This window comes from Protomyctophum parallelum (genome assembly GCF_964188405.1).
Source record: "Protomyctophum parallelum genome assembly, chromosome: 23".
Taxonomy (NCBI): domain Eukaryota; kingdom Metazoa; phylum Chordata; class Actinopteri; order Myctophiformes; family Myctophidae; genus Protomyctophum; species Protomyctophum parallelum.
Window position 1 is genome coordinate 34587553 of NC_139715.1, and position 11646 is coordinate 34599198.

Here is an 11646-nt window from a genome sequence, read left to right on the forward strand (position 1 = left end):
TTTCCGTCCTACACAAACATTAAATTCCCCTTGATGACAATGAATGGAGAATGTACGTCATTATGTGGACGAGCAAATCGACACGTTACGTCATGATGATAAGACCGCCCCTCGCTTCACACAGGTGTGATTTTTCCTTTAACCCATTCTGACCTGAGATCAGATTCATACGAGGTTTCCACCGGACACACACTGGTCTGATGAACCCATTCTGACCTGAGATCAAATTCTAAAAAATGTCAGTCGCTCTTCGATTTTTCAAAAATAGCAGACCTACAAGCTCATATCGCGCCACTCGGTGGCGCGATATGAGCTTGTAGATCTGCTATTTTTAAATAGCTAAAGCATAACATGATGCTGACACCAAAATGGGTGCCCGTTCAGAATGGGTTAACTAAGCATTTCCATCTGTCCGCAGCAATCCCCTGGCTTAGATCGACTTATAAAATAAGTTCATGTTTAATTGTGTGTCCGCACCCGCCCCCCCATACAGCTGTGCCAATTATGCTCCCGTAAAAACAACCGTCAAACACATTGTGAAATAATGTGTTTGACGGCTTTATATTAGAATACATTCCAAGGGTACTGTAAACAGAGACTACAGTAGGAACTGGTAGGACATGTTCTAGTCATCGCCAGTGGTGGAAAGTAACTAAGTGCTTTTACTTAAGTACTGTACTTAAGTACAATTTTGAGGTATTTGTGCTTTACTTGAGTATTTCCAATTTCCAGTACTTTTACTTCTACTCCACTACATCTCAGAGCCAACATTTGTACTTTTACTCCCCTACAATTATTTGAAAACTTTAGTTACTTTAGTTACTTTGGCAATTTTAATTTTGATTAGAAAACATAAATTAACCACTTCAACCCAATACATTTTGGCCATTTGAAAATAGCCGATCTACAAGCTCTACAAGCTCGAGCTTGTAGATCGGCTATTTTCAATAGACTTTGTACACATTTTGAACTTGTAAGTGGGACATTCTGCAATATGAGTACTTTTACTTTTAGTACTTTAAGTACATTTTGATGCCGATACTTTTGCACTTTTACTCAAGTACATTTTCAATTCCGTACTTTTACTTGTAAAGGAGAAGTTCTAAATTGCAGTATTGGTACTTTTACTTAAGTAAAACAATTGAGTACTTTTTCCACCACTGGTCATCGCTGCTAGATCCGCTGTCTAGAAACCTGCCGAGTATAAACTATATCTAGTTATAAAGAGTGACATTTGTAAACTAAACTATCACTATAGTTATAAAGTTTCAGTGATAAAAGCTGAAGAACACCAACACACATCAATATAAATGCTTCGTTGAAAACACACAACTTTGGTTTGTATTTTTCTCCCTCTATAACCATTAAATAACAATAATATATTATGAATATAACTATATAACTAAATGACAGTTAAACTCAGTGTGGTTCCGACCCTCTTGCAGAACAAGAAGTATGAAAAAAGATATACTCCAGGCTCTAGAAAACTGTGTGTGTGTGTGTGTGTGTGTGTGTGTGTGTGTGTGTGTGTGTGTGTGTGTGTGTGTGTGTGTGTGTGTGTGTGTGTGTGTGTGTGTGTGTGTGTGTGTGTGTGTGTGTGTGTGTGTGTGTGTGTGTGTGTGTGTGTGTGTATGTGTGTGTTCAAACAAACCTTTTGAAATACAGTGTGTAAGTTCTGGGGAAAAATAACACACAAAGCTAAGACTAACTAACGTCACAATTAAATTTAAGGAAAATCAAACCTATAAATAAATGACAATAATTAGAATAAAAGCATAATTATTACAGATATGACGAAACAGAACAGAATTTATGTTATTTAAATACAATGATATATGTTTGAATGTTGTTGGTGGATGTTGTGGCGACGTGCACTGGAGTCAGTTTCCTCCTCTGCATTTCAGCAAGTTGGATTTTGTGTTACAAATTCATTCATTCATTAAGTGTAAAAAGGGTGAACCACAAAAGGCTCTTTCATTATCCAATCTGTTAAGAAATCTTATTAGGAAATAAATAAATTCAGTTCCGTGGCAAAATGTGAACGGACCTTTGATCCTGTTTATGGCATGCAGTGGTGTTTGATCAACATTCAATAAAGTTCAGTCAGAACAGAAACTGTACAAAACAGACGTGGGTAATAATTTAAAAGAAAAATAATTATCTGTGAATGTTATCAGAATCGCTTTAGATAATGTCCCAAGGCTGATTGACTGTGTGTTCAATTCTAGAGTAATTGAAACGTAATTTTTCCACTAAAATGATATGGGAGAAAAACATTGAATTGTTATTTACCAATTGACCAATAAGGTCTTGTGTTTTACATTCATATACACATCGTTATTACAAAATGTATAAATTGAAAAACTGTAAGAATAACCAAACGCTTTATGTCTGAAAAATCCACCTTCACTTCCGGTGAAAATAATCCACCTTCACTTCAGGTGAAAATAATCCACCTTCACTTCCGGTGAAAAAAATCAACCTTCACTTCCGGTGAAAAAAATCAACCTTCACTTCCGGTGAAAATCCACCTTCACTTCAGGTTAAAATAATCCACCTTCACTTCAGGTAAAAATCCACCTTCACTTCCGGTGAAAATAATCCACCTTCACTTCAGGTTAAAATAATCCACCTTCACTTCCGGTGAAAATAATCCACCTTCACTTCAGGTGAAAATCCACCTTCACTTGCGGTTAAAATAATCCACCTTCACTTCCGGTGAAAAAAATCAACCTTCACTTCCGGTGAAAATCCACCTTCACTTCCGGTTAAAATAATCCACCTTCACTTCAGGCGCCACAGATTGGAAAGTCACCTCAGGCGGTAACTCAAAAGGCTTGCACTGTTTGTCCACAAGAGGGAGCCATGGTGTGAACATGTAGTCCTTGCGATTCCGTGCAAAGCAAAGCGGAAGCTTGGCAAGCTTCCGCGTGCGTAACGGAAGGGGACGTTGTTCGGTTGACCAATCAGAACGGAAGGGGACGTTGTTCGGTAGGCCAATCAGAGGCAATGTAAACGTTTGTTTTCTCATGCCAATATAAAGCCCCGGAAAAGACGCGCTGTGATTGGCCACTAGTCTACTAGGCACTACTAGTAGTAGTCTGTGATTGGCTACTAGTCTACTAGGCACTCCTAGTAGTCTGTGATTGGCCAATAGTCTACTAGGCAAAATTAGTAGTAGTCTGTTAAGTGCCTTCAGCACTTCCTCCTTCGCTGGAGACACATCGCGCCTGCAACGAACTGCAACAGCCAATGAGGTCGCGCCAACGAAATGCAACAGCCAATGAGGTCGCGCCAACGAACTGCAACAGCCAATGAGGCATCTGTTTTGCATCTGCCACGTTGCCACTGTCACTGTTTAGCACAAAACACTTCCTCTCAAATACTAATACTATAATAAAGTTTAAAAGAACAGTCTATCTGTATTAACTACTCAACTTGTGTGCAATTTCACTAAAGTGTTAAATCAAATAAAGTGTGAAATGTGAACAAGCTTTGAGAGTGAGATAGACAGGCAGATAGACAGGTTAGTGAGATAGACAGGCAGATAAACAGGTTAGTGAGATAGACAGGCAGATAGACAGGTTAGTGAGATAGACAGGCAGATAGACAGGCAGTGAACTGCTGTTGTTTTCCTGTTACATTGTGCAGCCCAATGCACAGGGATTTAAGATCATTAAAGCTGGGCATTCTGCCAACTTCCGGTCCAGGACTTTGTCACTCTTCGCCAATAGAAGTCTATGTAGGAGAGCCTCCATTGGACTGAAGCCAATAGAAGTCTATGTAGGAGAGCCTCCATTGGACTGAAGCCAATAGAAGTCTATGTAGGAGAGCCTCCATTGGACTGAAGCCAATAGAAGTCTATGTAGGAGAGCCTCCATTGGACTGAAGCCAATAGAAGTCTATGTAGGAGAGCCTCCATTGGACTGAAGCCAATAGAAGTCTATGTAGGAGAGCCTCCATTGGACTGAAGCCAATAGAAGTCTATGTAGGAGAGCCTCCATTGGACTGAAGCCAATAGAAGTCTATGTAGGAGAGCCTCCATTGGACTGAAGCCAATAGAAGTCTATGTAGGAGAGCCTCCATTGGACTGAAGCCAATAGAAGTCTATGTAGGAGAGCCTCCATTGGACTGAAGCCAATAGAAGTCTATGTAGGAGAGCCTCCATTGGACTGAAGCCAATAGAAGTCTATGTAGGAGAGCCTCCATTGGACTGAAGCCAATAGAAGTCTATGTAGGAGAGCCTCCATTGGACTGAAGCCAATAGAAGTCTATGTAGGAGAAGAGCCTCCATTGGACTGAAGCCAATAGAAGTCTATGTAGGAGAGCCTCCATTGGACTGAAGCCAATAGAAGTCTATGTAGGAGAGCCTCCATGGACTGAAGCACGGTGGCACGCAGTCGCTAGAGCTGTCGCCTCACAGCTAGAAGGTTCTGGGGGCGTGTTCTCTCCTCCACGTCATCATTCCCCTTACACGAGGCAGGGTTGGTGAAAGGGCCTTTCTGTGTGGAGGTTGCATGTTCTCCCCGTGTCCCCTATAGGGTAGGTACCCTCACATGTTCTCCCCGTGTCTCCTAGGGTAGGTACCCTCACATGTTATCCCCGTGTCTCCTAGGGTAGGTACCCTCACATGTTCTCCTCGTGTCCCCTAGGGTAGGTACCCTCACATGTTCTCCTCGTGTCCCCTAGGGTAGATACCCTCACATGTTCTCCTCGTGTCCCCTAGGGTAGATACCCTCACATGTTCTCCTCGTGTCCCCTAGGGTAGGTACCCTCACATGTTCTCCTCGTGTCCCCTAGGGTAGGTACCCTCACATGTTCTCCTCGTGTCCCCTAGGGTAGGTACCCTCACATGTTCTCCTCGTGTCCCCTAGGGTATGTACCCTCACATGTTCTCCCCGTGTCCCCTATAGGGTAGGTACCCTCACATGTTCTCCCCGTGTCCCCTAGGGTAGGTACCCTCACATGTTCTCCCCGTGTCCCCTAGGGTAGGTACCCTCACATGTTCTCCCCGTGTCCCCTAGGGTAGGTACCCTCACATGTTCTCCCCGTGTTCCCTAGGGTATGTACCCTCACATGTTCTCCCCGTGTTCCCTAGGGTAGGTACCCTCACATGTTCTCCCCGTGTCCCCTAGGGTAGGTACCCTCACATGTTCTCCCCGTGTCCCCCTAGGGTAGGTACCCTCACATGTTCTCCCCGTGTCCCCTAGGGTAGGTATCTTCACAAAAAACATGCAGTAATCCTGGTCTCTATATATAGGGGGAGGCAGTATATACTGCCTCCCCCTGGCCACCCGGGGCGCCTGATGGAGGGTAAAGGAACTTGTCGGAATAACGTGTTCCTTCCGTGCGCTACGTCCAACCAGGGAAACTCCCCCCTGTCAGGTGTAAAGGAGCAACTCGTGCATTAAAGGAAGCATGAGGGTCAGTCCGTTGCTCTCCCCGGGTTGGCAGAGGAAGTGTAGCGCCCAGGATTACAATTAGATCATTGACAAAAATTGGGTTACAAAATCGTGTGGGATCAAAAAAAGTGAAAAGGTCACTCCGGACTCTATTGAAGGTGAAGGTCACTGAAGGTCACTCCAGACTCTATTGAAGGTGAAGGTCACTGAAGGTCACTCCAGACCAAACGTACTGGTCTCCTCCACAGCGGTCAGCATCTTCTCGTGAAGCGTTGAGAAGGACGGGTAAGGAGGAAGGTCGAGCCGGTTGAAGCACGTATGGGCTCTGGATGGACGCACACACGCACGCACGCACGCACGCACGCACGCACGCACACGCACGCACACATACACACACACACACACACAGGTTTCATGGGTTAATATACAGCAGTGTTGTTTTCGTTGACTAAAACTAAGACGAAAAATGTTCGTCGACTACCTTTTTTCCCACTGACGAAAACAAATGGAAACTAAATGAAATCTAAGCTGCGATGACTAAAACTATAAGACTAAATATACTGACAATTTCGACAACAAATAAAAATAAAATGTTAGGAAGGGACTAGTGGACAAGAGATCCAGTAGGCTACAAGTCATTTTACACTTGGTTGCATGCTGAAAATAGCCGATCTACAAGCTCACAACGCGTCGCAACGCGTCGCGTTGTGAGCTTGTAGATCGGCTATTTTCAGCAAGTGTAAAAACAGTCATTACGACGGCATCAAGACCCGCCAAAATACATTTTAGTCGACTAAATCAACTGTAGATTTAGTCGACTAAAAACTTAGGACATTTAGTCGACTAAAACTAGACTAAACACTAAGACATTCCAGGTGACTAAAATGTGACTAAAACTAAATGTTAGTTTCAGTCCAAAGAGTCAAGACTATGACTAAACTAAAATAGAAATTTGCTGCCAAAAACAACACTGACATACAGTAACTCAACTCTGGAAATAAACATCTATATCCATAGCTGCCCGTGAAGTGAAGTGTGTCTCACCTGGGCAGGGAGGAGACTTTACCCCACTTCTCCACACAGAACCTGCGAGGTCCGTTGCTGCCTCTGAGCGCCGCGAAGCCCTCGTACGGGACGCTGGAGGTCCCTGTGACGAACTAGAGACACACAGAGAGACAATAAACCATGATGGAGGTCCAGGGCCGGATCTACCATATGGGCACGTGCCCAGGGGCCCTTGGGCACCAGGGGCCCCTCAAAAATATAAATAAAAACAAATAAAGGGTTTTTTTTTTTCACAGAAAATGGCCCTGCTAATCCGAATGAAATAAATGGTGTCTAAAAAGATTAGTGTTTTATTGTTGCATTTGTTGGTGAGAAGGGCAGCTGAAAAGTGCAAATTGTGTGTGTAAAGCAGCAACAATGCGCTAGATTGGCTGTCACTCTGGTGTGTGGGGGGGGGGGGGGGGTAGGCGACCGGAAATAGGCCAATATAACGGCATAAAACCGCCCCAAAACGGCTCCAAAAAACAGAAAAAATGTTGCGCGCGGGTGAAGGGGGGGGGGGGCCTTCGAGCTTCCGGCCCTGATGAGGTCCCTGTCACAAACTAGACACACACATAATGTCACAAACTAGACACACACATAATGTCACAAACCAGAGACACACATAATGTCACAAACCAGAGCGAGCTGCATTTGCTACGCAGAGATGGAGAGACTCCATTGTCTTCCGTACGAGACAGGATATTTGGCCAAAATGTCCTCAGCCGGTATCTGGCTTTACAAACCGGATATCTGGCTTTACAGACCGGATATCTGGCTTTACAGACCGGATATCTGGCTTTACAGACCGGATATCGTCGGGTTAGAAGTTTCAAACGTCTCCTCATGAAGCCCACTCTAGATTCATGTGTTTATGGCAAATACTTTGACTTCAGTAAAGCAACAATTAAACAGTCCTACTTTTTCCACCACAGCACACGGCTAATCCATGGAATGCAAGGAATCTTGCACGCACGCACACACGCACACGCACGCACGCACGCGCACGCACACGCACACGCACATGCACACACACACACACACACACACACACGCGCGCGCGCACGCGCACGCACACGCACACGCACATGCACACACACACACACACACACACACACACACACACACACACACACACACACACACACACACACACACACACACACACACACACACACACACACACACACACACACACACACACACACCTGCAGCAGCCTGAGTCTCTGTTCGTTGTTGAACCTCTCCACTGCTCCCCAGAACCAGCGGATCACTATGTGGTTGTCATGGTAACCTGCAGGGAAACACAGACAGCTTTATTACAATTCACTATTAAACACTATTTATATTCACTATTAAACACTGTTTATATTCACTATTAAACACTATTTATATTCACTATTAAACACTGTTTATATTCACTATTAAACACTATTTACATTCACTATTAAACACTATTTATATTCACTATTAAACACTGTTTATATTCACTATTAAACACTATTCTAACTAACACTATTTAAATTCACTATAGAGCACCGAAGTCTGACGTCACTTTCAGTAGAGGGCGTCAGTCCCCAGGTTCATGTATTTGTTTAGTTGCATTGAAATCGCCATAGGAGGATTTTTAGATTGCTTCATATAAGAACTGTTTTTGAAAAATAAACATGTCACCCTGGCCGCTTCACTCATATGGATATGAAGAATCAACTGACTGAGAGAAAACGCTAATGTTACTGCTGCTGAATTAGTTAGATTTTCGCTAGAAGCAGACTGTATCATATATGAGTGACTGACTGTTGCAAACGATACAGAGACACCTCCCTGACAATATAACGATACAGAGACACCTCCCTGACAATATAACGATACAGAGACACCTCCCTGACAATAACGCCGAGGCAGCTTGTTTATTTTTGGACCACAACGCTTATAGTAGACGATATTAAGATCACCCCATGTTATTCTCCTTAGAGACATTACTTCCACGAACCAGGGGAATGGAGGGGATGAGCGAGTTACGTCAGGACTTTAGAACCAGGGGAATGGAGGGGATGAGCGAGTTACGTCAGGACTTTAGAACCAGGGGAATGGAGGGGATGAGCGAGTTACGTCAGGACTTTAGAACCAGGGGAATCGAAGGGATGAGCGAGTTACGTCAGGACTTTAGAACCAGGGGAATGGAAGGGATGAGCGAGTTACGTCAGGACTTTAGAACCAGGGGAATGGAAGGGATGAGCGAGTTACGTCAGGACTTTAGAACCAGGGGAATGGAAGGGATGAGCGAGTTACGTCAGGACTTTAGAACCAGGGGAATGGAAGGGATGAGCGAGTTACGTCAGGACTTTAGAACCAGGGGAATGGAGGGGATGAGCGAGTTACGTCAGGACTTTAGAACCAGGGGAATGGAAGGGATGAGCGAGTTACGTCAGGACTTTAGAACCAGGGGAATGGAAGGGATGAGCGAGTTACGTCAGGACTTTAGAACCAGGGGAATGGAGGGGATGAGCGAGTTACGTCAGGACTTTAGAACCAGGGGAATGGAAGGGATGAGCGAGTTACGTCAGGACTTTAGAACCAGGGGAATGGAAGGGATGAGCGAGTTACGTCAGGACTTTAGAACCAGGGGAATGGAGGGGATGAGCGAGTTACGTCAGGACTTTAGAACCAGGGGAATGGAAGGGATGAGCGAGTTACGTCAGGACTTTAGAACCAGGGGAATGGAAGGGATGAGCGAGTTACGTCAGGACTTCGGTGCTCTATTAAACTCATACTGTACTCTGTGTTGTTAAACTCATACTGAGTTTTTGAGTTTGAATCTTTATTTCGGTCATTTTTACAAAACAGGTAAACAAAATAGGTTTAAGCAATTTACATTGCTTAATTTACATTATTTAGTCAACGCAGTGACTAGTTCTAACCGAAAAGGTATGGGCTGAAGCATAAAGCTTATTTTGCCCACCTCTTTATATAATACAAATAATAATTATTAATAATAATAATAATAGTCTGTGATCAATTATCACAGTAGCATGATTTATGAAAAAAAAGAAAAAGAAAAAGAGTAATATCATAGAAATATTACTAAAAACAGAAAAGGAAAAAGAAATATAACAAAAGTAAACAAGATGTTGATTTACATTTGTCCTTATTGTAACATACTATAATATAATATATAATAATATATAATATGAATATAAATATAAATATAATTATAAATAGATTTCTAAATATAACCATACTTGTCTATACATGAAAATGTATACATATTTGTTTTTGTTTCCTTTTACAAATATATACAGCCAAGCACCCATTCAACCGTTTTCTCATTTTGTTTGTTCTGCTGCTATATACGTATCAATTATCTTTGCTTTAAATAATTTGTAATAATAATGTTTGTATTGAATTTGACAATTTAAGCTCGTTATCTAATGAGTTCCACAGTTTCACTCCTATCACAGTTAGACATCTCCCCATGGTGTTAGTCCTTGCCTTTGTTGTCTTAACCCATGCTGACCTGAGATCAGATTCATACGAGGTTTCCACTGGACACACACTGGTCTGATTAACCCATTCTGATCTGAGATCAGATTCTAAAAAATGTCAGTCGTTCTTCGATTTTTCAAAAAATAGCAGACCTACAAGCTCGTATCGCGCCACTCGGTGGCGCGATATGAGCTTGTAGATCTGCTATTTTTCAATAGCTAAAGCATAACATGATGCCGACACCAAAATGGGTGCCCGGTCAGAATGGACATAGCTGTTCCCCTGAGGTCATATTTGCTCTCTCTCTTGGCTTGAACAGCTCCTGCATGCAGCTTGGAAGCGACTTATTATGAGCCTTGTAAATTATTGCAGTGGAGTTGAGGTTGACTAAATCTTGCAGTTTCAGTGTACGGTTTTCAATAAAGAGTGGGTTTGTTGGTGCATAATAGTCAGACAAATGTACAATTCTAATAGCTTTTCTTTGTAGCATAAAGATGGGATGAACTATTAGTTTTATAAGTGTTTCCCCACACTTCCACACAATATGTTAAATTATGTGTTTTGATATAAATACATTATCATTAAATATAAGCAAAACTAAATGTGTTATATTCTGCAATCAATCAGCATCAATCAAACTAACCATAAATAACAAACAAATCGATCAAGTAACCCACATAAAATTCCTAGGAATCATGATTGACAACAAACTCACCTGGAAACCTCACATAGACTATTTAAAAACTAAAATATCGAAAACAATAGCAATCCTATACAAAATGAAAGACATCATTAATACAAAATCACTCCAGACATTCTACCATATCTAACATACTGTGTCGAAGTCTGGGAAACGCATATAAAACAATACACCCCATTTTTATTCTACAAAAGAAAGCAATAAGAATTGTCAACCGGGCTGACTATTATGCGCCAACAAATCCACTATTTATTAAAAAACGCACATTGAAATTTGCAGATCTAGTCAACGGTTGACTAGATCTGCAAATGTTGAGGTTGACTGTCAACCTGTGAGTGTGTGTGTGGGAGGACATACACATCTCAAAATCAAACCAAAACTGTATTCATGTATTTGAGGCAAACACTTCATATACATGTAAACACATTATGTATGTAGGAATTATGTATATGTGTGTTTGTATTATATACAAAATTGCAAATGTATGAACTGTATGTATGTTTATAAAAGAAAAAAAGTGAATAATAATTATTATTAGTAACATCATCATCATTGTTACAATTATCACTAAGTAGTGCTTTTTAATCAGATTTTTTGATCAGATTTTTTTGATTCTTTGATTCTTTTCTTTCTACATGATTTTGTTTAATCCTTTTCATTAGAAATTCAGCAATGTAGAAAACGGATTTCTTTATTTAGTCCTTGTTTCCTTGTATGAGATTAGGTGGGATAATAGCCTAATAGATTAGGTGGGATAATAGCCTAATAGATTAGGTGGGATAATAGCCTAATAGATTAGGTGGGATAATAGCCTAATAGATTAGGTGGGATAATAGCCTAATAGATTAGGTGGGATAATAGCCTAATAGATTAGGTGGGATAATAGCCTAATAGATTAGGTGGGATAATAGCCTAATAGATTAGGTGGGATAATAGCCTAATAGATTAGGTGGGATAATAGCCTAATAGATTAGGTGGGATAATAGCCTAATAGATTAGGTGGGATAATAGCCT

The 11646-nt window shown here is 41.8% G+C and overlaps 1 protein-coding gene and 1 long non-coding RNA gene across 3 annotated transcripts in view; one reads left to right on the plus strand and one right to left on the minus strand.

The window, feature by feature from the left end:
• Positions 1–3424: 3424 nt before the first annotated feature.
• LOC310854252 lies at positions 3425–4710 on the plus strand. Of its 2 annotated transcripts, none has more exons than XR_014568882.1 (3): positions 3425–3543; positions 3614–3637; positions 3673–4710. It is a non-coding gene; the product is annotated as an uncharacterized lncRNA (long non-coding RNA). The 2 variants fall into 2 exon arrangements; XR_014568883.1 differs by having other exon boundaries at positions 3460–3526; positions 3585–3637.
• A 441-nt stretch (positions 4711–5151) lies between these two features.
• The window catches only part of LOC310854041 (E3 ubiquitin-protein ligase HECW2-like), a gene marked incomplete at its 5' end in the record, with an annotated part of 75242 nt that continues 68747 nt past the window's right edge, over positions 5152–11646 (minus strand). The window contains 3 exons of the mRNA XM_083758519.1: positions 5152–5727; positions 6447–6559; positions 7655–7740. Coding sequence (XP_083614645.1) covers positions 5616–5727; positions 6447–6559; positions 7655–7740 — 311 coding nt within the window. The 3' untranslated portion in view covers positions 5152–5615. The remainder of the gene's footprint in view (positions 5728–6446; positions 6560–7654; positions 7741–11646) is intronic.